The 25245-nt window shown below is 50.3% G+C and overlaps 1 protein-coding gene across 4 annotated transcripts in view; it reads left to right on the top strand.

The window, feature by feature from the left end:
• MYLK (myosin light chain kinase) overlaps nt 1-25245 on the top strand; it is a 191886-nt gene that overhangs the window by 110528 nt on the left and 56113 nt on the right. For 2 of the 4 annotated variants that reach the window (XM_055568413.1, XM_055568411.1), the window contains 2 exons: nt 1400-1516; nt 11151-11243. In XM_055568413.1, coding sequence (XP_055424388.1) covers nt 1400-1516; nt 11151-11243 — 210 coding nt within the window. Of the gene's footprint in view, nt 1-1399; nt 1517-1855; nt 1952-11150; nt 11244-25245 lie in introns of those variants that run through there. The other 2 variants (XM_055568414.1, XM_055568412.1) reach the window with 2 other exon arrangements.

Here is a 25245-nt window from a genome sequence, read left to right as displayed (position 1 = left end):
GGGGCTGCAGATCAGCCATCCTGCCCCAGGGACTTGGTAGAACTGAGGTTTCCCTGTTGAAGACTTTGCCCAGGTGCCAGAAAGTAAACAACGCTTCTATCTCGCTTTCTCCTCCAGCCTTGGTAAGATTCTCTGTGCAGAACTGACGTCACCCTTCCTGTCTCCGAGTGTCCTTGTATTTGTTGGTCCAGTCTGTGTGTCTGTCTAATGGGGGCGCAGGTACTTTTTCCATCAAAGGCCGTGCCTCTGCACATTCACACCTGGGATGCACAGAGCTCTGCCAGCTCAGGACCAGTGACTTGTGCCGAGCAGTGTGGTGGAGAGGGAGGTGGCCGGAGCCAGTGGCTCTAGACGGCAGGATGCACATGGCTCTGGCTGTGCCCTCCTCCTCATGTGATGGCAGCTGCCATGACAACAGGGCAGCTTGGAGCAGGATGCCGTGATGCAGGCTTGTGTGAGTCTGATGGCAGGAGCGAGAGCACTGCTGCCCCCCTGCCTGGCCCAGCAGGCCCAGTCCTCAGGCGATCTCTCCCCACACCCTCAGGGAAACTCCCCAGAGGGGCCCCTCAGAGAAGGAGCCAGCCCTGGGATGAGAGAGCCAAGGTGGTCAAGGACCAGACTCCCAAGTGTACACCCAACCTGACCCTTCCTTCCCTCAACCAGGCCAGAAGAGGCGTGCTGGGGCAAGGGCAGACCCGTAGAAAAGAGAGCTGTCCCATCCCTCTCTGAGGGGATCAGAAGACCCTACCCTGGGGGAAGCAGCCCCGCAGTGCCCCTCTCCCAGCCCAGGGCCCCTCGTCAGCCAGGGGTGTCAGCTCATATACCATTCCTGAAAAGCCAACTCCAGAGTCTCTGGCTGGTCTCTGTCTCCTTCCAGCAGATCTGCCCACAGGCCAGTGTCCCTGCTGGGCAGGGGTTCCTGCCCTCTTCCACTCACCTGTTTGTTCAGAACATCCTTTTCCAGAATGAATTCCCAAAATCATCACAGTCGGCTGGTGGAGCGTACTCACCTGCCTCTGTCCCTGCCACTGTCTGGGGACCTGAACTTGTCTCTCTTGGTGACGTCCAGTGCGAGGGCCTGGATCCATCTGCCCTTTGCATTGTGCTCCTGCTCTCCAAGGTCAGGGGCTATTTCTCCCTCTTCTTCTTACCTTGCTGTTGTATGTTTCCATGAGAGAACTCACTAGAAGAGGGGGTTGGGTGTATTTAGAGATCAGTTATTTTGGATCTGGGTTATCTGTGGGCTTTGATGAGGAGAGTGGGTTGGTTCCCACAGGACCTCTGACTTCTGGGCTCCTGAGGATGCCTGTGTGAAGCGCACTTGCTGTGATACTCCCAGTGCCAGGCAGATGTTGGGCTCAGACCTGGTCCACTCAATACATCTTCCTCCTCCCCACAGGCTCCTTGTGCTCCGTCTCCATCGAGAAGGCACTGCCCGAGGACAGAGGCTTATACAAGTGTGTAGCCAAGAACAGTGCCGGCCAGGCTGAGTCCTCCTGCCAAGTCACCGTGGACGGTAGGTGGTGTCCACCCAACACAGCCCCACACAGAGTCCCACTTATCAGCGCCCACCATCCCTAAACAGATCTGCCCCCAAAGCGGCCATCCCCACCAGAGGCATTCTCATCGTGGATGAGAAACCATCTTTTGCAAGACGAGACAGGAAGGGAAACAGCAGCTCTGCTTGATGGTTCCTTGTGGCCTCGCAGTCCTGCCCTCAGCTGGAAGGAGGGCTGCTCACCTTATGGGCCCCCTCCCCGGTCCTAACCACACCCCCACCCCAGGCAGGGAAGCCGGACACAAGACAGGAGGAGAGAGGAGAAAAGACACACCCACAGGAAAATGACTACATAGTATTTTACAAGCTGAAACAAACAAGTGTCAGTGCTGGCTGGACAGACCCGTGAGGCGGGAGCAGAGTGGGGTCCAAGTGGGGCACTTCTTCCAGGAGGTGAGTCGGGGGCTGAGGCTTTGGGTAGAGCGGCCAGGCCTGCCTCTGTGATTTGAGAGGAATAATCATAATGTAACAGAGGGAGGGGATGAGAGGCGTGAGGGCAGAGGGTCCTGCCAGGGCTGAGTGGAGCTTCCTGTGAGGAGGGGGCGAGTCCAGTCCTTTGGGGATTTGTCCTAAAGACACGCAGGTGGCGTGTGTGTGAGTCTCCTGCTCTCCTCCGCGTTTTGGAAGGAGACTAGATGGTTTAGGCCCCCGCCTCCACCTGGCGTGACAGGACACCGGGCTCCCAGGGAAGGGAGAGCGTCCCTCATGAGCTTTGCTGCTCTATTAGGGCCGAGCTAGGGCCGGAGTCCCATCTGGGGACTCACAATCCAGGGCCCATTCTTAGTATTTTGTTACTTGCCTGCAATGGCCTACAAAGGTAGTTTGGGGAAACACTTTCGTGCCTTTGAAATGCCTGGCTAGTAACTATCAGTGACATGTTAAAAGCTAGTGTCCAAATAAGGCATCTTGAAGACCAGTTTTTTGTTCCTCTGCCTGTGAACACGATCACTTGACTTCTAAACTCCTAACCTGTTTCACAAGATGTGGAATCGTTGTCTCTGTTCTGGATATTGTAATGTGATTTCCTGATCATGAAAGCCGAGATCATGATACACAGTGAGCGGGAGAAAAGGAAGGAGAGTCTTAACAACCAAAGTCTTTAAACACACACACACACGCACACACAATGGCAACACAAATTAAATTGTCAGTTGCCAATAGTAAACCTGAGATTGTAAGATACTGTGTGTGTCTCCCTGGAGTTCTGTGAATGTGTTTGTCACAGATATTCTGAGTTTAAGGGAGCAGATTCGATGGGTCAAAGTATACAGTCAGTTCAGAAGGGGGTTTGAAGCATGTGTTTTGAGGCTAAGGGGCTGCTGCTCCTTATTCCTCCTGTCACCCACCCAGGTCAGATCCTGTTTCTTTCTAGACAGGTGCTGTAGAATAGTGTTCCTGGAAACTTGGCCTCAGAAGCCTATTTCTAATAGCCCATACTTGGGAGCCATGCTGATTTCCGAAGGAAGCCCCTCTTGCTTATGAGGTTATATGCTTTTGGAATCCCTGGCCTCTTTGGGTCCTATTCACATGTCCAGCTGAAGGCAGGACAGCAATTCATTCTTATCTGCAAAGTGTCAGCACCTTTTCTAGAAAGAGCAAAATGGTTTATTTTTAAAACCAAACTTTGTTTTCAAAGTAAAATTTCCTTTTTCCTTACAGAATACATTTGGGGATATTTTTAAAGGTTTGGGGAATTCATTCTACAACTCAAGGCACTTTTGTTGCCCCTAAGTTGGTCTTCTTAGTAGACTCCCTTAGGAGACTAATAGACTCCCTGGCTGTCTCCATGAACCTTGACCATCATAATTTATCTGTGGTTCCTTTGGAGGGGCCCTTGCAGGGTTTGCCCTCCAACTACAGATTGGGAGTTGGGTCTTAGGAGAAGAGCTAGGAAAGGGATCAGAGGGAAACCAGCTGAGATAACAGCGCTGACTCCAGGTTAACTGGGTTTTGGTTTATATTTTTTCAAAGAGAAAAAAGGGCAGCCCCTTCCACACCCACTTTCTTTTCCCTGTTGCTACACATGGAGATATGTTCTTGTCCTGCATGTGAGTTGCTTTCTTGCCACATTTAGCTTTATCTTTCCATCAAGAGCCACCTCTAAGCACATAGTTAAGGATTGCAGACTTCTGAGCTGCTCCCTGGCCCCCTTTCAGCATCTCTCTCGCTGTGCTTCTCTCAGCTGAATAGGCTTTGAGTCCTGCTCTGTGCCCCGATCCTCTCAGCTCTCCCCACTCCCTTACTCAATAAGACCTGGGGGTAGTACCCAATGGGTCCATGCGCCCTTTGATCTTATAGGCAAATTTCTGTGTGTTTGTGGATTAGAGCATTTTTAAAAAGATAGAGTCCATAGTTTTTAACCATATTCTTAAAATGAGTCATGAATTAAAATAGAGAGAAGAACCACTTGCCCTAAGAAGTAACCTTGACTGAACTTTTAAGCCCAGTCATTGTGCAGGGTCTTCCATTTCTCTCCATCTGCAGCTTCCCGCTACACCTCTGGATAAGACATGTCTTGCATCCCTCCTAAGGGGCTGCAAGGTCCCTGTCCACTAGGGGTAAGGAACACAGCTGCTACTGATGTCAGACTGGCCTCGCCCCCGACAGTCACTCACCATCACTTGGGTAGCCTGTGCTGGACACCACTTAGACTCTACATCTGTGGTCAATAGAATGATATATTTCAAGACCTCATGAAAATGACTTTGATTCATTGGCTGTTCTGTATTAGCTACACTGCTGCCTCCCTCAGAGGGAGGTAGCCTTTATATTGCAGCACATCTGGCTTTTTTAATCCTGCTGCTTCGGTTGTTTCCATAAGAAAAAGGGTGCTCTGTGCACTGTCTTGATTATGGTCATGCCCCCATTCCGTCCAAGGTAGCAGCAGGCATGTCAGCTTGTACTGCAGAAAGCAGCTGAAGCCTGCAGTGGGTAAGGATTTGTCAGAAAAAAATCCCAACTAGGAGAAAAGGCTGGGCTTCAAGGCCTGCCATGGCCAAAAACTCTTGTGCATTTTTAGTTTATGCAACAATTGGCCAAGGTATCCTTCTCATTGGGAAAACCCAGGTTCAGTGAGAGTCAGAAGGCTTCCCCAGTCACTCAGACAGTATGAGGAGATGCCGTGTCCTTGACTGTCTCTGATTCCAAAGCCCAGGCCCTTCGAGCCGCCCTGCTCAGGGAGTCACAGCATGAGTTACCCTGGCAGGACTTGAACCCAGGTGTGTCTGGTTTTGAAGTCTGCACCTTTCCCTGGACTGTGTGGTGCCCCTGAATAACACTGACGTTTCCACTGTCTGAGAGAGCCAGGTCTCCCTTACTAACAGCCTTTCTTGCTGGGAAGCCCTGCACCTCTGTGAGTGGCCCAGGTGAGAGGTGAGAAGGCAAAGCCCTTTGTAGGCCCCAACCCCAAGACAGGGCAGCTCTAGCCACCCTGCCCAGCTGCCCCGCCAAGGGCTTCGGGCCTCAGCCACCTGTGAGATCAGAAGTTTCACAACCATGGGGGGTGGTATGTGTGTGTGGTGGGGTGTAGCGTTCCAGTGGGCATTCATTCAGCCAGTACATCAGTGCCTGCCCTGCCAGGCACTGCCCCTGGGGCTGGGGTTCAGAGCAGTGAATGAAACAGAAGCTCCTGGTCTCAGAGCCTTTACACTGGAGTGAGGGAGAGACAAAAACATGGAGGAGCAGACAAGTCCTACGATCTCAGGCGATGACACGTGCTGTGGAGAAAGCAAAACGGGGCAATGGGGAGGGTGGGGCCTGTCTGAACAGAGGCCTGAAGACGTATGGGAAGGAGTCTCAGCAGTAGGAAGGAAGAGTAAGGGCGGGAAGGTCAGCTGAGGCTGTGAGCAGGCGCTCCCAGAAAGAGAGGTAAGGAGGCCAGTGTGGCTGAGCACCAGGCCAGGGGCAGAGAGTGGGAAATGAGGCTGAGGACCTGCAAGGTCACGTGGGCTGCAACAGGACACCGCATTTTATTCTGAGTGAGATGGGACAACACTGGATGTGGTAAAGGATCCCTCAGGTCGTGACCGGACCCAGGAAGAGGACGAGGAGAGCAGGTGCGAGGTGGCCATGATGTCCGGGGAGCTTAGACTCCGTGGGAGAGGTGGGAAATGACCAGACTGATCATGTTCTGACAGTACAGCTGATAGGAGTTGCTGAGGAACCGAAAGAGGAGAGAAAGGGAAGTCAAAGGTGACCCATAGTTTTTGTGAGAGAGCACATATCAGCGGTGGTACCAGCTACTGAGGTTAGAATGTGGTGGGTAGGGTGGGGGCAGAGTCAAGTATGTGGAGTTTAAGGGGTCCATAAGACATCCATAAGATATCCAAGGGGGCTTGTCATGTTGGCCAACATTTAGACGAATCTGGAGTTGAGGCAGGAGTCGGGTTGGAGGCAGGATATAAGGAGTCAGCTACATGAGGCCACTGAATGTCCTAGGATTACATGGGGTCCCTACAGGTGGATGTGGATGACAGAGAAAAGGAGAGAGCCCAACACTGAGAAACAGGGCAGGACAGTGGTCTGCAAAGGAGACACAGAGGACTGGCTGCAGTGAGACAGGAAGAAATCAAGGAAAGAGGGTTGTTCTAGAGGCCAGAGAGCGATCATTTCAGCAAGAAAGGATGATGGAAGTCAATACGTCAGATGCCTCTGCCAAGTAGAATAAGATGAGCCTGAGCATTGGCCTTTGGATTTGGCAACCCGGGGTGATTTGTAACTGTGAGAAGGGAGTTTCAAGACTAACTTGTGGTGTATGCAGCTAACAACCCATGCCTTGGCTCCTAACTGCTGCAATCCACTGCCACTGTGGCCAGGTAACGCTTCTGACGGCTGAGTTGACTTCGACCCACTCTTCTTTTCTTGGATCGAAGAATCTGCTCCCACTCCCATTTGTTCTTTATATCGACTCAGGCAGCTAATGTGTATTAGGTTGAACTAAATCAAATTACCATTTTAGCAGGTCAAAAGCACCTGAATATTGGCAAACAGTATGGTTCAATCTGAAACATGGGTATAAAGTACTTAGCATCATACCAGGCATGGATTGGGGCTTCCCAGGTGGCACTAGTAGTAAAGAACCTGCCTGCCAATGCAGGAGACATAGGAGACGTGGGTTCAGTCCCTGGGTTGGGAAGATCCCCTAGAGGAAGGCATGGCAACCCACTCCAGTATTCTTGCCTAGAGAATCCCATGGGCAGAGGAGCCTAGTGGGCTACAGTCCATGGGGTCTCAAAGAGTCAGACACGACTGAAGCAACTTAGCACAGATGCCCAGGCATGGACTAAGTACCCAATAAATGCCAGCTGTTACTCCACATCTCATCTCCTCTGGGAGGTGTGGCTGTTCTCATTTTCCTGGTGAAGAAGATCAGGAGCTTGCCCAGAGACTCATGATCACTGGACTACAGAGCTGGGAAGACACTCATTCTGGTCCGACCTCTCTCTCCTGGCCTTGCCAGCATGCTGCTTGCTCCGGGGCAGAGAGAGAGAGGCCAGCCCCTCTGCTCTACCCATTCTGGGGGCTCCTGGAAGCTCAGACACCCACTCAGAAGCCTCCCAAGACATCATTCCCCTTACCGAGAGTTGCAGCTCTGGGAATGACCTCTCTTGGGGGAGACAGAAGGAGAAAGGCTGCGGTGGAGGCTGAGCCCAGAGCTAGCCCAGGAGTGGAAGTGGTGAGGCGTTGTCCATATAAGGATGTGTATTCCTCTCTATGTCAAGGCCCCCCATGTCCCCACACCACTACCTTCCTCCCCCGTGTTTCTCTGGGGGCACAAGCAGTCCAGCAAAGGACTTCCAGCCCTGGGGCCCAGGTCTAGAAATGGAGTTCAGTTTCATCACAAGCTGATTAAAATAGACAGAAAATACACGCTGCTCTTAAACTTTTATAACTATTATTTTTATCCCCTGGGCAGGCGTGTGAGCACAAAGCTGGTTCTGATTAAGCACATGGTCCTCCCAGCCTACTCCTTGCTGTGGTTCTCACGGACAGACTGATAGTTAATGGCTTGTGGTACAGGCACAACCCCCAGGGGGGCGGGGGTGCTGCAGAGGAAAGGGGGGCTCCTCCCACCCCTGCAGTGCTCCATGTCTGCAGGAGTGCCTGGTTTGACAGTGAAAGTTGAGCCCATTTCCCCAGGGCCAGATGGAAAGATAAGCGCAGGGAACCTCTACAAACAAAACTCAAAGCACAAGACAGTTGTGTCCGACTCTTGGTGACCCCAAGGACTGTAGCCTGCCAGGCTCACAGGTCACTGTAAAGCAGTCACCCACGCTCTGAGGACGGATGCAGGGGCAGGAAACATACAGCAGGGCCTCCGGGAGGGCTTTCTGAAGAGGGAGGATCTTAAAGTGGATTTGGGAAGGAGGCCAGACAATGTGGCAAACAGGAGAAGTGAATGAATAGGTAAATGATCACCGTTGCATGCCTTCTCTCCCTAGAGTCTTGCAGTGCTGCAAGGCAGAGAAAATAAGTGTCATTTCCTTTGTACAAATGTGGAAATAGAGACCCGGGGCATGATCCCAGGATTCCTGATGACAAAGGCGAAACTAGAGCCCTCCTCTCTCCTTCCTGACTCTAATGGTGCTCAGAAGCAAAGTCCACCACAACCCCACGAGGAGAGAAGGAATCTCAGTCCCTGTCTGCCTTCTTTCAGGCACTCATGGAGACTGGCCCTCTCATCCTTTGCTTGCTTGGGCCTCAGTCTCCCCATCATTAAAATAAAAAGTCTTGACCGTTCTTTACCTCCCTCCTCTGATGCCCTGGAACTCACTGGGAAAAAGATGGCGAGAAGAGTGCTGATGCCAAGGAAAAGAGGACTGTGTGTGCCTACTCTGTCCTCACCTCCTCTTCCGTAAAAGGGGGGAAAACAAAGAAGTGTCTGCGTGTGCCTTTCTTTGAATTGTTATTGGTGCTGTCGGTGCTGGTCTGGAAGCAAGGGAAGAAGGGAGGGCCTCAGACAAGGGAAACTAGACTCATCTCATGACCTTGGTTTATGGCAGCCTCATCCACAAATGTCAGGGAAGCATGGACAGGTTTTCTTGACTCGAGCAGTAGTCCCTGAGACCCGCCCCTACCTCTGCGCTCACCCGAAGACCCACCCACCTGAGCAGAGAGACTAGCAGTTTTCAGCCTGGTGGCATATTATTGACACCAGCCTCCCCACACAGGCCAATCAAGTTGGGATCTGGGGAGTGAGATACCAAGGTACAGGTGCTTCTAATGAGCAGCCAAGGTTGAGAACCAAAGGTTAATAAATATGTACTAAGGATTTTTCTGGAGAAGGCAATGGCAACCCACTCCAGTATTTTTGCCTGGAAAACCCCATGGATGGAGGAGCATAGTAGGCTACAATCCATGGCATTGCAAAGAGTCGGACACGACTGAGTGACTTCACTTCACTTCAAGGATTTTTCTGTAGATGACAATGATTTCTATTTCTGGGGAGAATACCCAATAAGAGCAAATGAAATCCTCCCTTCCCCATGGCACTTCCTGCTCCTTTTTCCATATCCACACGGAGACCAATGTGGGGCAGCCCACTGAGGAGACAGGACACAGGCCATGTTGGCTCTGGATGGCGGGGCCCCTGGCTCATCGTCTGGGGCTTTTTGGCTCTTACGGAAGGCAGCAGAGGATAACACTCAGCTGGGGATGGCAGCAGGGCAGGGGGATTCCTGGATTACCCAGCTAACAAAGAGTGGGCTGGCCTTGGCTTAGGAAGGAAGCCTATTGGTGTAAAGGAATACATAGGGAGAGACCCACATTCTAGAGCAGGAAAGGAACCCAACGCCATCTAGAAGGAGCAATGCATCCTGAGAGGAGCACTGAGTCTGCATGCTGGGGAAGCGTACGTGCCCAGCCCCTAGTTCTGTGCTTATGTGCCCACCCGCCAGAGCCCCTAGTGTCCAGTCTAGGGGAGAGCACGTGTTAGCAGCCAGGATTGCCCCACCTTGGAGGAGGGACAGGGAGATGGCCCTTCCTCACCAGCCAAGCCACAGCAATGTGGCCAAGCCTCAGCTGGAAAGTCCCACCCGCTCCTTTCTCCCTTGTGCTTCCTCTTCAGGGGCAGGAAGAGGATGCACAGGAAGGGGCTCTGAGTGGGGGAGGCTCCCTCCTAGCACAGCCTCTGAAGGGAGTTCCTTGTGGGGAAAATGCTGGAACCTAGTGATAGCAGCACAGCCAGCTCCTCCTTATCCTGGTCCGCAGGCAGTTTCCCTGCAATTTGCTCTGGTCCGGTCTCTTTAAGGCCCAGTGAGGGCCTTTTCCTTTTCCACTCAGCCCAGCCCAGCACCATGTTATCCTTGGCAATTAAAAAAAAAAAAAAAAAGCGTAACGTGAGAGTTGCAAGTTAAGCTTTATTTAGCGCAAAATGAGGACCATAACCCAGGAAACAGCACCTCAGATAGCTCTGAGAAACTGCTCCAAAGAGATGGGGGCAGAAAGGTAAGTATATATGAAATTTTAGTGAAGGGTGAATACATGCAATCAAGCACATATTTTTCCAAAAGGTTTCTGCTAGTCTCATGAAGCTTGTGCTAGTCACGAGAAACAGTCATCACCATGAAGGATTTTAGTGTTTTTCTAGATATGAGGAGATACAAGAATTGGGCTCCTAAAATTTGCTCCTGAAAGTATGTTTATCTGAAGTTGTGTCCTGCGAGTTTCCTACCTGCTGCCCTCCCAGAGCGCAGAGTGCCTTGGCTCTGCTCTCCCTCCTGAACTCCTTTTGGGAGGTATTGGAGGTCAGCAGCACCTATTGAATCTTTGTGGAGGTAGATGGCAAGAGCCCATGGCAAGTGCCAGTTTGTAGTTGATGCCCTGCTGCCAAGGGAGGGCTTCCCCTGGCATCATCCACACTTGGCGTGAACGTGAAGAAGGATAGTGGAGGACAGGCCTGAGGAGTCGTGTAGCATTTCAGCTCTGCCCAGAGGCTACCACTGCGGGGTTCCACTGGGTCCGCTTTGGGGAGAGTGCAGAAGCCCCCATGACACGTCCAAATCCAGAGCGAGTGAAGCATGCCGACTGCTGGCTCAGAGGCCTCCATCTGATCTGGAGTTCTGACTGTCAGTGCCCTTGTTCCAAGGGAGTTAGAGAAAACGGAGGCTTCAAGACCCCTCCAGATCGAGCCCAGGGGCAGCCATCCTGTGCCTTGCTTCCTCTGGTTAAGAGACCTCTCTGCACAGAGCAGGCTTCTGGAAGTCCAGAATGTTTAGCCCAAGTGGGTTAAGACCCAGTGAAGAGAAAGGCAGTGCCTGGGTGAGCAGAGGGGCCCTGCTGATGTGGTTCTGCTGGCCCGCACCCACAGCAGAGGTGGAAATGCTCACCAGCTCCCAGGGAGGCCTGTCCATCCATCTTCAGGGGGACTTTGCTCTGCACTTGATGTATAAGGCCTGGTGGCACAACTGCTCCGTCTTTGGTGCTCTTGATGCCAGCCCAGGTGCCATCTGCCCCGTAACACGAAGGGCCCTCTGAGTGGAGCAGGGTGGGAAGGACTATCGTGGTGGGTGGTGGAGGTGGGATTTTTATTGCAACGTCTCTTCTGCTTCTTTCCCTGGGTGGCTGCCGACTCATGTTTGTTGTTCCCATTTAGTTCCAGATGCCCCCGCCAGTGAAAATGCCAAGGCCCCGGAGATGAAAGCCCGGAGGCCGAAGAGCTCTCTTCCTCCAGTGCTAGGAACAGAAAGTAAGTACCTGTTCAGCTCTTCCAGGTAAGCCTAGGACCAAGGGCTGCCACTGCCTTGCCTGTGCTCTGCAGAGCCTGGCCCCTGTGCTCACCCTGGTACTCCATGAGCCCCTGGTGACCCTTCCTCATCCCTCCCATGTCTTCCGGCCGAAGCATATCCATGTCCTCTGTCAGCCCCAGTCAGGCCCCTTCTGCTTCCCACCAAGACCCCTGGGAGACCATCCCCTAGTCTCTCTCAGCTGTCTTTCCTGCCAGATGCACCTTCTCAAAGGGGTCTCTGACCAGATCAATCCCAGCTGGAGTCCCCAGTCACCCGCAGAGCCCACCAGCCCCGTATGAGTGAACCTTTCCAGGTGGCCGCCCTGGCACGCCTGCCACACGTGCACACACCTGCTGACATCGCACCTCAGCCTTCCCGTCTGAGTGCTGCCCCCGCCCCCCAGCTCCTTTCCCCCGTTTTATCCTCAAGGCAAGTTGAGCTCCTCGGCGTGCTCCAGCCATCCCTGTGCTCCTCCCCTCGTGCCTTTCCTTGGGCATCTCTGTCTTCAGACAGACTCCCACGGAGAAGCTGTCTCATCCCTGAGTTTGTCCTTGCTCTGGCTGAAAGGAGCTCTTCCCTCCTGTGAGCCCCCATAGTACTCAGTACCCACTTCTGCCAGAAGGCTGTCTCCTTCCCAGTGTCATGGTGACATGTCTTTCTCCTCCTCCCTCCTACTTTGTAAGGTGACTGGGCCAACTCAGGGGTGCGCCTTTCAGGATGACGGTGCCGTGACCTGTTCGTAGAAGGGCCTTACCCACATCTTTTGGAATCAGCTTGCAGCTGTGGTCTAAACAGCTGAGCAGGAATGGGGCTTTTTCTGTGACTCTGCACGGCTTTCTCCCTCTTTTTGGATCTCGGCCTCCTCCAGGACCCCCTCATCTTATGGGGGGGCTTTTACAGTCCCACAAAAATGTTTCAGTATCTTATAAAATTAGGAAGAAAATTAACTTTTAGATCAAAGAAGATGTTTTAATTTTTAATATTAATATTCATCTTTATACCAATGCAGTTATAAAATGTAACTTACATATATACATATATATATATTTTTTTTTCTTTAATGAATAAAGGGGCCTTGAAAGGCAAAGGTGCTTAGAGTCCACAAAGATCATAATGCAGCCCTGGCTTCCCCTGCTGCTGCTGCTGCTGCTAAGTCACTTCAGTCGTGTCTGACTCTGTGCAAGCCCAGAGACGGCAGCCCACCAGGCTCCCCCGTCCCTGGGATTCTCCAGGCAAGAACACTGGAGTGGGTTGCCATTTCCTTCTCCAATGCATGAAGGTGAAAAGTGAAAGTGAAGTCGCTCAGCTGTGTCTGACTCCTAGTGACCCCACGGACTGCAGCCTACCAGGCTCCTCCGTCCATGGGATTCTCCAGGCAAGAGTACTGGAGTGGGGTGCCATTGACTTCTCCTGGCTTCCCCTACTGATGAACTATTGTCTAATTTTGTTAGAACTTTGCCTTGAAAGCTCCAATGTTAACAGGAGGTATGGGGTTTCCTGGACATCCCAACATGCTCTCTCTGTGTTTTAAAGAGCAAAAGACAAGACAAACTCCTGAATACCTGTGCTAACAAGGGAAAGTGAGCGAGGGTAATTCACAGGCTGCCTCCACTTTTCCATTACAAGGCAGTGTTCTGGAACTTAGTTTTATTTGCATCTCATCAAAGCAACATATATCCCTCCCCAGTGAGGAGCTTGGGTTCCTCATGCACATACCAGCTAGGCTGTCAGGGGGCCCTCTCAGCCTGCAGTATGCTGTGCCAACCGAACTGGAGTGATAATTTCTCATGGATATCTAACTACCCAGGAGCCTCTGAGTATCCAAAGTAGGAATTTAATGAGTTGTTGGAAATGCAGAAACAATTCTTTCAAAAAACCTGGTGAGAAGGGGTTAGTGATTTTACCTTCTGACTTGGGCCTGTGCTCTTAGTTATGGGAGCAAATCAGCAGGAGAGGCGTGGGCTCTTAGAAGAGCACCAAGTGGCAGTGAACTGGTCTGAACGGCTGTTCTTCCCTCGTGGGGCAGAAGCAGGGATCCCTGGGGTTCCAGCTGGGAGGCCAGCGGTCTCCTGTCCTCCGCCCTGGCACATCCATTCCAATGAGATCCCCGGGAAGGGAGGTGGGGTGGGAGCAGAGTTGTGAAAGAGAGACACAAGCTGGAGACTGAGCAGCCTCGTGGGTTTGTGGCCCTGGAGAAGTCTTCAGAAAACCCTGGTCGAGTTGTCATCATGCACTTCTAGGGAAGGGGCTCGCAATGGCTGCATATTAGATTCACCTAGGGACCATTTAAAAACGCTGCCATCTGCTGTACCCCAGACTCACTGGATCAGAACCTCCTCTGGTGGTGGACAGCTTCAGTATTTGTTTCAGCTCCTGGGCCCTCCCAAGGTGCTGCCAGTCAGGCTGGTGAGCAGCTGCTCCAGAGGGAAGCCTAGTGCTCTTGCTCCGCTGGTCTTGAGAAAGCAGAAGCAGGTCTTCTCTACTGCCTCCCTTAAATGTGGAAGCACCTGGGGGCTCCTCAGGCCCAGGTCCTCAGGGTATTCCAGCACCCGCCTTTACAGAGGGAGCAAGATGCTCTTTGGTAGAGGCTGAACCCCATGGTTCTTTCCCCTGCAGAGGGCTCAGGGAATGGGGCTCAGTGGGCAGTGCTGCTTAACAGGAGGGGCGGGGCTGGCTGAAAGTGCTTTCTCTCCCTAGCAGACACACACATCTGTGATGGCATTAACTCCAGCCGACACTGCTTGTCTGCTGAAGGGAAATTTCACTCTGTGTAGAAAAGCCTTCAAGTTGGAGTCACAGACAGATGTCTTACTCCCAAAAGGATGGAAGTGTGTGTCTCCATGTATGGTAATGGCCACGCTGAATCTCTTTGCTGGCCCACAACCCCTGCCCCCTCATTACCCCAGCCGTCACCCGCTGGGATGCTGAGAGCATCAGCGGGGTGATTCCTTCAGAAACCTGCAAGTTCCCAGGGTACCTGCGCACCACCCTGGGGCTCCCTTCCCAGGAGGCTCCTGAGAAGGCAGCTGCCCAAGACAGGAAATGAAGGGGATGTCTTTCAGGGTTGCACCCCAAGTTCTTTTCTTACTTTGGGGGATAATTTGCATTATTTTTTAATTACATACATTAAATATGCCTGTCTTCTTGTTCAAATATTTTGAATAGTACATAAGTTTACCCAGTGCAACATGAAAGCCCTCTTTCATCTTACCCTAATCCCACTCACCTCCTTAAATATATTCACAATTACTGTTTGATAAATATTCTTATATACACATGCAAATACATCAGTTGAATTTTTTCCCACAGAAGTGGAATTACGCAGTCTGTGCACCTCTTCAACTTGTCTTATTCTGTTAGCATTGCCATCCTCTGCCCCAGGCATTTCTGATTCCATGAGAAAGCCCAGATTCTCACGTCGTTGAGTGGTCTGGCTGTGTATGTGTATTCATTTTTGTCTAGGACTGGGAAGTACCTAATGTAACCAGGAAATACATCTTTCCTCCAGTGGCCAAGGGAAAGCTGAGTGGTTTCCTTGTCAAACAGATGGTGGCCAGATGCATGTCTGGTGGCCTCCCCTTCCCAGCTTGAGTGTTTGGTCCTGTGAAGAGCTGTCAGGTACGAGAGTGGATGGTCCTCGTCCACACATTGCCTAAGAGTCCCTGGGGCCACCGCTGCAGCCAAGCTCTGGGGAACATGAGGGAAAAGCCAAGCTGATTTGCCCAAACCCAAGGGGCTGGATGAGAGAAAACTGGTGGAAGTACAAGTTAACCTGCTGGACAACCAGCTCACAAGTACAGAGGTGAGGAGGCTGTCAGATTTGGGAAGTGAGGGAAGATTTCTGAATGACGGAGATGGTGAGCCAGGTTACAGATGAGGAGAGAAATGTGGTTTGGTTGATGAGGAATAACATTCCTCTTATTGAGGAAAGACTAGAGGGAGAAATGCGCAAGTGCTACAGAAGATCACAAGGGCCTCTGATTCAGTCATCCGCCCATCGCACCAAACAAGAGTTTTCCTGAGCACCTATGTAGCAGGCATCATCTTAGACACTCAGTCTGTGTTGCTTCAGGCAAGTCTCATTCCACTGAGCTACAATTAGTTGTTCCATTTTACAGATGAGCTGAACTGAGCCTTGAGAGCTAAACTGCCCTGCCCAGAGTCTGGCAGCTGGTAAGATGTGGGCACTGTGAGGGCAGCCCTGACCCACGCTCCCCCGGCACCAGTCTGCGCCTTCCACAGTCTCAGGGCCATCCTTGTGCTATCCAAACAGCAGAGGCACCATCCTCCAGGGGACACAGGTCTGACTGCCCTCAGAGCTGCGGGGAGAAAAAGGTGACAGCTGGTATGCTTTTACTGGTTCTTGAGACCTGTCAGGGTCTTTGCTGCATGCCTCTCAATGGGAAGTTTTTTTATAACTTTATTCTGGTATAATTTCAAATTTACAGAAAAGGTGCAAGAACAGTATAAGAAACTTCCATTATTTACATTTTGTCCTATTGTTTTGTCATTATGTATAAACTCATATATATACAGTTCAGTTCAGTCCTCAGTCGTGTCCGACTCTTTGTGACCCCATGAATCGCAGCGCACCAGGCCTCTCTGTCCATCACCAACTCCTGGAGTTCACTCAGACTCGTGTCCATCAAGTCGGTGATGCCATCCAGCCATCTCATCCTCTGTCATCCCCTTCTCCTCCCACCCCCAATCCCTCCCAGCATCAGGGTCTTTTCCAATGAGTCAACTCTTCGCATGAGGTGGCCAAAGTACTGGAGTTTCAGCTTCAGCATCATTCCCTCCAAAGAAATCCCAGGGCTGATCTCCTTCAGAATGGACTGGATGGATCTCCTTGCAGTCCAAGGGACTCTCAAGAGTCTTCTCCAACACCACAGTTCAAAAGCATCAATTCTTCGGTGCTCAGCCTTCTTCACAGTCCAACTCTCACATCCATACATGACCACAGGAAAAACCATAGCCTTGACTAGACGGACCTTTGTTGGCAAAGTAATGTCTCTGCTTTGGAATATGCTACCTAGGTTGGTCATAACTTTCATTCCAAGGAGTAAGCGTCTTTTAATTTTATGGCTGCAGTCACCATCTACAGTGATTTTGGAGTCCCAAAAAATAAAGTCTGATACTGTTTCCACTATTTCCCCATCTATTTCCCATGAAGTGATGGGACCAGATGCCATGAGTTTCATTTTCTGAATGTTGAGCTTTAAGCCAACTTTTTCACTCTCCACTTTCACTTTCATCAAGAGGCTTTTGAGTTCCTCTTCACTTTCTGCCATAAGGGTGGTGTCATCTGCATATCTGAGGTTATTGATATTTCTCCCGGCAATCTTGATTCCAGCTTGTGTTTCTTCCAGCCCAGCGTTTCTCATGATGTACTCTGCATATAAGTTAAATAAGCAGGGTGATAATATACAGCCTTGACATACTCCTTTTCCTATTTGGAACCAGTCTGTTATTCCATGTCCAGTTCTAACTGTTGCTTTCTGACCTGCATACAGATTTCTCAAGAGGCAGGTCAGGTAGTCTGCTATTCCCATCTCTTTCAGAATTTTCCACAGTTTCTTGTGATCCACACAGTCGAAGGCTTTGGCATAGTCAATAAAGCAGAAATAGATGTTTTTCTGGAACTCTCTTGCTTTTTCCATGATCCAGCAGATGTTGGCAATTTGATCTCTGGTTCCTCTGCCTTTTCTAAAACCAGCTTGAACATCAGAAAGTTCACAGTTCACATATTGCTGAAGCCTGGCTTGGAGAATTTTGAGCATTTCTTTACTAGCATGTGAGATGAGTGCAATTGTGCGGTAGTTTGAGCATTCTTTGGCATTACCTTTCTTTGGGATTGGAATGAAAAGTGACCTTTTCCAGTCCTGTGGGCGCTGCTGAGTTTTCCAAATTTGCTGGCATATTGAGTGCAGCACTTTCACAGCATCATCTTTCAGGATTTGAAATAGCTCCACTGGAATTCCATCACCTCCACTAGCTTTGTTCGTAGTGATGCTTTCTAAGGCCCACTTGACTTCACATTCCTGGATGTCTGGCTGTAGGTGAGTGATCACACCATCATGATTATCTGGGTCGTGAAGATCTTTTTTGTACAGTTCTTCTGTGTATTCTTGCCACCTCTTCTTGATATCTTCTGCTTCTGTTAGGTCCATACCATTTCTGTCCCTTATCGAGCCCATCTTTGCATGAAATGTCCCCTTGGTATCTCTAATTTTCTTGAAGAGATCTCTAGTCTTTCCCATTCTGTTGTTTTCCTCTATTTCTTTGCACTGATCACTGAGGAAGGCTTTCTTATCTCTTCTTGCTGTTCTTTGGAACTCTGCATTCATACACCATTCATCAAATATTCATATCTATATTTATAATACCATATATATGCTATATCTAGTCATACATATTCACCATTCACCATATAGAGATGAATTTCCCTTGTGGTTCAGCTGATAAAGAATCTGCCTGCAATGTGGGAGACCTGGGTTCGATCCCTGGGTTAGGAAGATCCCCTGGAGAAGGGAGTGGCTACCCACTCCAGTATTCTGGCCTGGAGAAGTCCCCCTGTATAGTCTATGGGGTGGCAAAGAGTCGTACAAGACTGAGCGACTTTTCACTTTCACATAGAGACAAATATATATACTGCTTACAAATAGACATCATGCCCTTGACCTCTAAATGTCTTATTGTGTATCTTCTAAGAATATAACCGCAATGCAGTTCTTAAAATCAGGACATCTAACATTGAACTGATACTATCTAACCCACGGTCCCATATTTGACTTTTGTCAATTGTCCATTCTTCTTTCTGGCCGCTTTCCCCCCTCTTGATGGAAATGTAGTGTCTGCACTCCTGGAAAACTTTACACACATCTCCAGCCCAGAGTGGGTCGTCTCCCACCTTTGAAGAAGGAACAGGAGAGGAGCGTGGGCTGGAGGAAAAACATCTTCCACCTGTGGGGGTGTGGGGACGTGGGGGGCCGCAACACCCTTCCCTGTCGGACCTCCAGATGCCCCTTTACTGTGTGTGCCCCATGCTGGGCCAGCACTCAGGCACAAGGTACCACCAGACAGCCCTTGGGGTGGAGAGCAGAGACTGAAGGTTCTTGGTTCTGCCTCTGGTTGAATGTGGCCTTGACCTTGGTCAAAGCCCCTCCTCCTTCTACAGTGTCAAGTGGGGACTTTCTCCAACTGACCCCAGGCCTTTTCTAGCTCTAACATCAGGCCATTCAATAGAATGTTTTTCTTTGGAGTGATGCAGGGTTGGCTAAAGCATCATCTGGTGTGTGGAAAGTGGAAGCTCCAGCAAGTGTGAACACACAGCAGCAGAGACATCCAGACAGGAGGGAGGCTGTATGCATGGTGTCCAGGTTTAGGGTGTTCCAGCTGGAGGGGATCTGACAAGTTTTGTGTGAAAGAGACATTGCTGGGGCTTAAGGAATGGCTTAAGAAAAATACAGAAAGGCAGGATCCGGTGATTAAGACTCTGAGCTTCCAACACAGAGGGTTCGGGTTCAATCCCTGGTCTAGGAACCAGGATCCCTGGTCTAGGATCCCACTTGCTACGTAATGTGGCCAAAAAGAAAAAGAAAATACAGAGAGGCACTGTGATAACAGGCCCAGGGATTCCTCCTATCAGTTTGTAAAGCTGATGATCTTTTAGAAAAGACAGAAACATCCATAGGGCACATGTACGATTAGGGAATAGGAACCAAGGCCTGTCCATCTCTGAAATTTCAGTGGCTGGCCTGAAATAGGGATATAGTAAGTATTTCCCTTTCGAAGTGTCTTCATCAGTTCCCATGTTCCTGGGATCTGGAGATGGTGAAAGTGGAACACCCCTTGTGTTCTATGCCTGGTCTTGGCCTGAGCTTCACCCCTTTTACCAGTCTCTTTGAGTTCCCTCAGTACTGTCCCAGATTATGATGCTCTTAGATGTCTTTGCCTTGGTCTCCTGAATGTGTCTTTCCCTGAAACCAAAAGTCGGTCACCTTGAAAGCATTTTGGGGTATCAAAAGCAGTGTCCAATTATCTTGAAGGGTTTCTCCAGGATCCCATCTTTCTTTTCAATATGCTCTCCAGGAGTCAAAGGGCTGGAAGGAAATGCTAGAGAGGTTAAGACTTGGCATTGAGACTTGCTCCACAGGGAAAGTTGTGGGACCCTGGAAGAGAAGCGGGGCTATTTCCATGAATGTCTTTGAAAGCTGAGCCAACTCCTGGTTACTCCCAACCAAAGTATTGGTCTTGGTGCTCATGCCACCCTCCAGCACACTGTGTGTGTGGACCTGTGCTTCCACCCCTGGGTTGCTGGGTCCGTCTACTTCCCTGCTCTTCCGTCGTCTCCCACGAGCCAGTTCCATGGCAGTGTGGGTCCTCCCAGGGATGCCCTGGAGGGTGCCAGTCAGACAACGCTGGTGCTGCTGTCCCAGCCATGCGGGCTGCCCCTTTCACAACGGCCCCAATGTTCTGTGTCCCAGCGGCCTGGGGCTGGGTGTTTGCAGTAACAAGAGGATCAGTGTTCCTCTGGAATCTTATGTGATGGCTTTTGCTGTGAGGGAATGTGTACAGGAAATTTGCCCAGAGATGTTCATTCTGGGAAAATGACCAATGTTTTTCCACAAGTTTGTAAGGAGGGGCTGGAAAGGGCCTGATGTGTGTGGGGTGGGGGTGGAGGGGGACGGTGTCGAGGGTGCTGTTTAAAGCCCCCTGGGGCCCTGAGCCTGCCCGGTGCAGGACAGTGAGATCTAGCCCCTTCCCCAGATCCTCACCGCCACCCCTTGCTGTGACACAGCCTGCAGGGTGGGTGCTCCCTTCACATGTCACCCAACCCGTGTCCCCTTCAGGAGCTTGTGGCAGAAAGTGAATGCTTATTTGGGGAATTGTGAAGGGTTTGATGTCTATTTTTAGCCAGCTACCTAAAAAGGGAAATGTCCCCAGAGAGGCAGAGATCCAGGGACCTCCCTGGACCCAAGGCTACTGATGCTACCTCCCCGGTTTCCTCCAGCTCTTCATTATCTCAGACCCTTTGGAAGCTGTGAGATCCACCTTCGAGCTCTGTAAATATCTCTCAATGGCTGACTCTGATCTTTCTGCTCTATGGATTCGCTGGAGAGACAGACTCATGTGTCTTCAAATTGAGCAGCGTGGAAACTCCTGTGGGGTGCTAACCTCCTCCCTCCCAGGGCAGAAGGAAGGTTCATGAGGCCAGAACTAGCTGGGTGTGGGCAGGCTGGGGCAAAAGCAAAAGATGCCTTACCCACACGATTGGAAGCTAGTCTTTCCAGCCCAGCTCCAGGTTTCCCAGGAGGCTTCTAAATTCAGTGTTTTGATTTTGATGTTTTTATTGGGCTGCTTCACTTCTTCCAGACTCAGTCTCCGTCTGGGGTGGAAGGCTCAGCACCTGGCCACTTTGATCTAAATTGGTGACAGAGCTAGGGGCCTTCTCCTTTTCATGGAATGTTGCACAGGATTCAAGCCAACGGGCTTCATCTCTGAGCATCAGAGCCCAGGGCTGTGATGAAGTGTTCTCAGGAAATTCCGTGTTAGCAGAGTTCCCCAGGGATTCCACTCATTCCTTTAAAAGGTATTTTCTAGCCTGTTCCTGGTACTGAGCAAGGCCTGGGGATACAGAAGATGAACATAATGGCCCTGTGCCTGTCCTCAGGGAACTTGCAGGGTGTATGCGTACTGGGGGCAGGTTTCCGCAGTTGCCATGCCTTGTGATAACTGCTGATGAAACCACCTCAGAGGGGTATGGGACCCACCCGGCAGCAGTGATATGTGAATGAGTCAGCAAAGAGCTGACAACAAAAGCCTGGCACTGTTGAAACTGAAAGGCCTTCAGTGTAGTATACGAAGCGGTATCCCCAGAAGGCACAGGGATCAGCAGCATCCACACCCCAAGGAAGGTCAGGAATCTGTGGTTTTAGTAATTCTCCTGGATGATTATTATCAGGCATGCTAAATTTTGAGAACCACTGCCATTGAGCATAGAAGGCATGGGTGAGGGTATTCCCCAAGAGTTAGAAAGAAGGCTGGAGATGAAAGCTGGGGACAGATCTCGGAAACCCGTCTGATGAGTTGGACTTGATCCTAAGAGGCAATGGGCAGCCACTGGAAAAGTGTAAACAGTGGAGTGACATCAGGTTTGCTTTTGACAAAGATCACTTTGGCTACAGAGTGATGGATGTACTGGGTGGGGACAGGGAGCACAAGTGTAGGAGGTGCTACAGTAAGGACTGGAATGGTAACAGAGGGGATATGGAAAGAGGAACCAAGGAAGTTATTTTGTTGATGGAATTGAAAGATGTTAGTCAGTGTCTGGAAATGGGCAGGGGTGGTGGGTGGGGGGCTTGGGAGAAATGGAGATGAGCAGCAGTGTGGGGAGAAGAACTGCATTTGGTTTCAGGTGTTGGGTTTACAGTGTGTGCCTGGGGAGATGGTGTCAGGTAGTGGGGTGTATGGGTGGGCTCAGGAGAGAGGTCTGGGCTCCAGGGAAAATGAGGACAGCAAACAGAGGGATAAAGAGAGGAGCTTAGGGTAGTTTGGAGAGCTTGAGAGTTTGGGGGGCAGTGCTGTGCCAGGAGGGGTATACTGCCTGGGACTGGCTGTCTGGGAGAGGGACAGACCCTGGGCAAGGAGAAGGAGGATGCTCTGCTCTCCTTACAGGCCCTGTGGCCAGAAGCCACCATGGGGTTTGCAAGGATGGTTACATCTTTTTCTATTTCTGTGAAACTCCTCTCTTACAATGGCTAATGCAGAAAGTTTAGGATGTTGGAGTAGGAGGTGGGGGACAAAAGGCTGACAGCAATAGTAAGATAATAAGAAGGAAGCATCCAGAGGAAAAGAAACTGGTAGGTGACCCAAGAGGTACTGAGAGTTTGGGCATCTGGACCAGTGAGAATTTGACCTGTACTGAGGCCTCTCTCAGCAGGAGAGAGCTCATATAGGTATAAAGCTGGCCTGGCCAGCAGTGCAGGGACTAGACAGATGAAGGAAAGGACAGAGAAGTCCTTTGGGGATCTGTTTGGGGAAGAAAGGAGAATGGGTGAGGGGAGAGGCTGGGGAGGGGAGGGTAAGACTGGTGTTGGAACATGTACTTTATGCTATACCTTCACCGACACAATGGGCATGGGTTTGGGTGGACTCCGGGAATCGGTGATGGACAGGGAGGCCTGGCGTGCTGCGGTTCATGGGGTTGCAAAGAGTCAGACACGACTGAGCGACTGAACTGAACTGAGCTTTATAACATAGCTTAATTCTTTACAACAAATTTTATTTATTCTCCCCACATTCTTTGAATGGGGACACTAAAGCTCCAAGAGGTTACATAGCAAGTTTTAAGTCACACCCCTTAGGGAGTAACAGGGCTATATTTGAACCCAAGTCCAGGGCCAGAGCCTATGCCCATTGCATTTCTGCAAAGGGACAGAGAAGGGTTTTAAGGCCCTGATTTGAGGATGGGGGAGAGTGTCCAAGGGAGTCAGGAGACAACAGGAGAAAAGCAGCCACACGCTGGGCAACAGAAGGCTGAAGTCCTGTTTCTAATTCAGCCACATGTCATTTTATGAACCCAGCAAGGCATCTGACTTTTATTCAAATCCATCTCCTTTTTCATGAAATGGAAACAATGTGAAGTGCCCTGCTTGTGTTTGGTTGGGGTAAGAACCCAATGAAAAAAGGATGATGACATCATGGATTAGAAACTCAGCTTGCTGAGTCTAGCTCTCTACAAGAAATCAGGTGCTAGAATCCAGTAACTCTGCTTTCTAGTCCATTCATCATGTTCTCCTAAGCCCAGAACACATATTAATGAATTTCAGCAGATGGGCCTCTAAAATATACATAGAATAGGATACAGAACATTGTTAATGTTTAAAATAGCTGTGACTGATGGGAACCAAATCAGTTTCAGATGCTAATGAATTCAAACAGGAGATACTCCAAATTTATTGAACAACCAGAAAACTTTGGCCTTCAACCATATTTAACTATAGCACAGAAAGACAGATATTAGTTCAGGTTCTGCTTCTGGCCATGCAAGTCTACCCACAGGCCCCAAGATAGTATAGGGGGAACTTTGGAGTCCTCACTTTTACTGTATGTCATCTTTGCCTCTTTATTAACTCCTCACCCACGGCTCCAGAGGCGGGCACCCTGCCCCCAGAGCTTCTCCCCAGTTCCACCAGTGTGCACAGACTGGGCGGCCTCAGCGTCAGCGCTGTGTTGTCTCACAGTTCTGGAAGCTAGAAGCCTGAGGTCGGGTGTCAGCAGGTTTGGTTTCTCCTGAGGCCTCTATCACCTTGGCCTGCAGGGGGCAGCCTTCTGGACGTGTCCTCACACGGCCTTTGCTCTGTGCGTGTCTTCCTGGTGTCTCTCCATGGGCCCAAATTTTCTCTTATAAGGACACCAGTCAGCTTGGATTAAGGTCCATCCTAGCAGCCTCCTTTTAATTTAATCACCTCTTTAAAGTTCCTGTTTCCAAATATAGTCATATTCTGAGGTACTGGGGGTTTAGGGCTTCAATGTATGAATGGGAAGCAGGGGGCGGGGTGCAGCTCAGCCCATAACAGCAGCCCTCCGCACTCTCCCGCTCCCAAGAAGTCAGGTCCTGGCTCTGGGAGGAACCCCCTTTTCCTTCCCAGAAGGGTCACTCTCTTCCAGTTGGGCCCTCCCCCTTCCCATCTGTCCTGGGTGCAGGTGGGCAGGGGCTTCATGGCTCAGCCCATCCCCAGGGTTCTGTACCCCCTCTGGTGCCCACTCTGAGGGGTCTGAGAGTGCCCGGGAGCATTTGCCTCCTAGCATCTCCGGGCTCTTCCTCTCCTAGTCCTAGCCTTCTGCTTTCACATCTGGATTCTTCTCTCTCACTGTAGAAGAAACCTTAGCTTGACATTTCCTCTTCTGTCACCCTGTCTCTCTGTGTCCCTCTCATGTTGGGAATTCTTGATGGGTTAGTTGACTCACTACCTGTTTTCTTGAGAATCTCCTCTAGAGCAACTTCTGACCCCATGTCCTGCCCTCTCAAACTGGAGGTGGTGGTGCCTCTCCTGCCCACGCATCACCCGATGTTGGTCATACCTTCTTAGTGCCCTTCCTCCTCCGTCCTGGGTCTCAGGGACAGTCCCTCCATAGCCCTTCTGCCTCATCCCAGCTCCTTACTGGTGGCATCACCTCGGATAAGACCCTTTTTCATCTTTCACTGTACTTTCCCCCCAAAGAACTGACCCATCCTCACAGTTCCCATTAATGACTGCATGTTTGATCCTGTAATCTTTCTCTTTCAGCTTCCACCAACTCTTTCTAGAATTCTGATCCTGGACTTCTAGCCTATATACTATTTAAACCCTTTTATCAACCACATTCTCTTAGACCAAGCCAAACTCCTCATCTTTTACTCCCAAATTCCATATTGCATCAATAAAAATTTTTCCCATTTATTCAAGCACGAAATCCCTGAGGAATCTTTGTTCCTGTCTCTTGTTTAGCCTTTAAAATCTTTTAAATTTTCTTCCATCTTGTATTTGTATTTTATTTTCTGGAGGCTTTACCAAGGCCAGACCTGGATCAGTTTCTTCTAAGAGTATGGCAATAGCCTCCTAATTGGATTTTCTCATGCCCTGGAATTGGAAAGACCTCCAGAGGTCCTCTAGACTAGCTGGACTCTTGTTTGAGTCAGGACTCCCTGTTACTCAGAACAAAGACCTAACTCGCACATTCATTCTAGACTAGAACTGTCCAGTAGAATTTTTCTGTGATGATTGCAATGCTCTCTATCTGCACAATGGAAGCCCCTAACCATGTATGGCTATGAGCACTTGAAATGTGATGAGTGTGACTGAGGGACAGAATTTTTCTATCTTCTTAAATTGTCCCAGCATCTTCATGCCACTGCTCTCTGAAACCAGCCCTGTGCTCTAGCCACCTCCCACCAAACATCATCCTACTGACCTTCCA

The sequence above is a fragment of the Bubalus kerabau genome, chromosome 2 (assembly GCF_029407905.1).
Source record: "Bubalus kerabau isolate K-KA32 ecotype Philippines breed swamp buffalo chromosome 2, PCC_UOA_SB_1v2, whole genome shotgun sequence".
NCBI lineage: Eukaryota > Metazoa > Chordata > Mammalia > Artiodactyla > Bovidae > Bubalus > Bubalus kerabau.
This window is presented reverse-complemented; position numbering and strand designations above follow the sequence as displayed.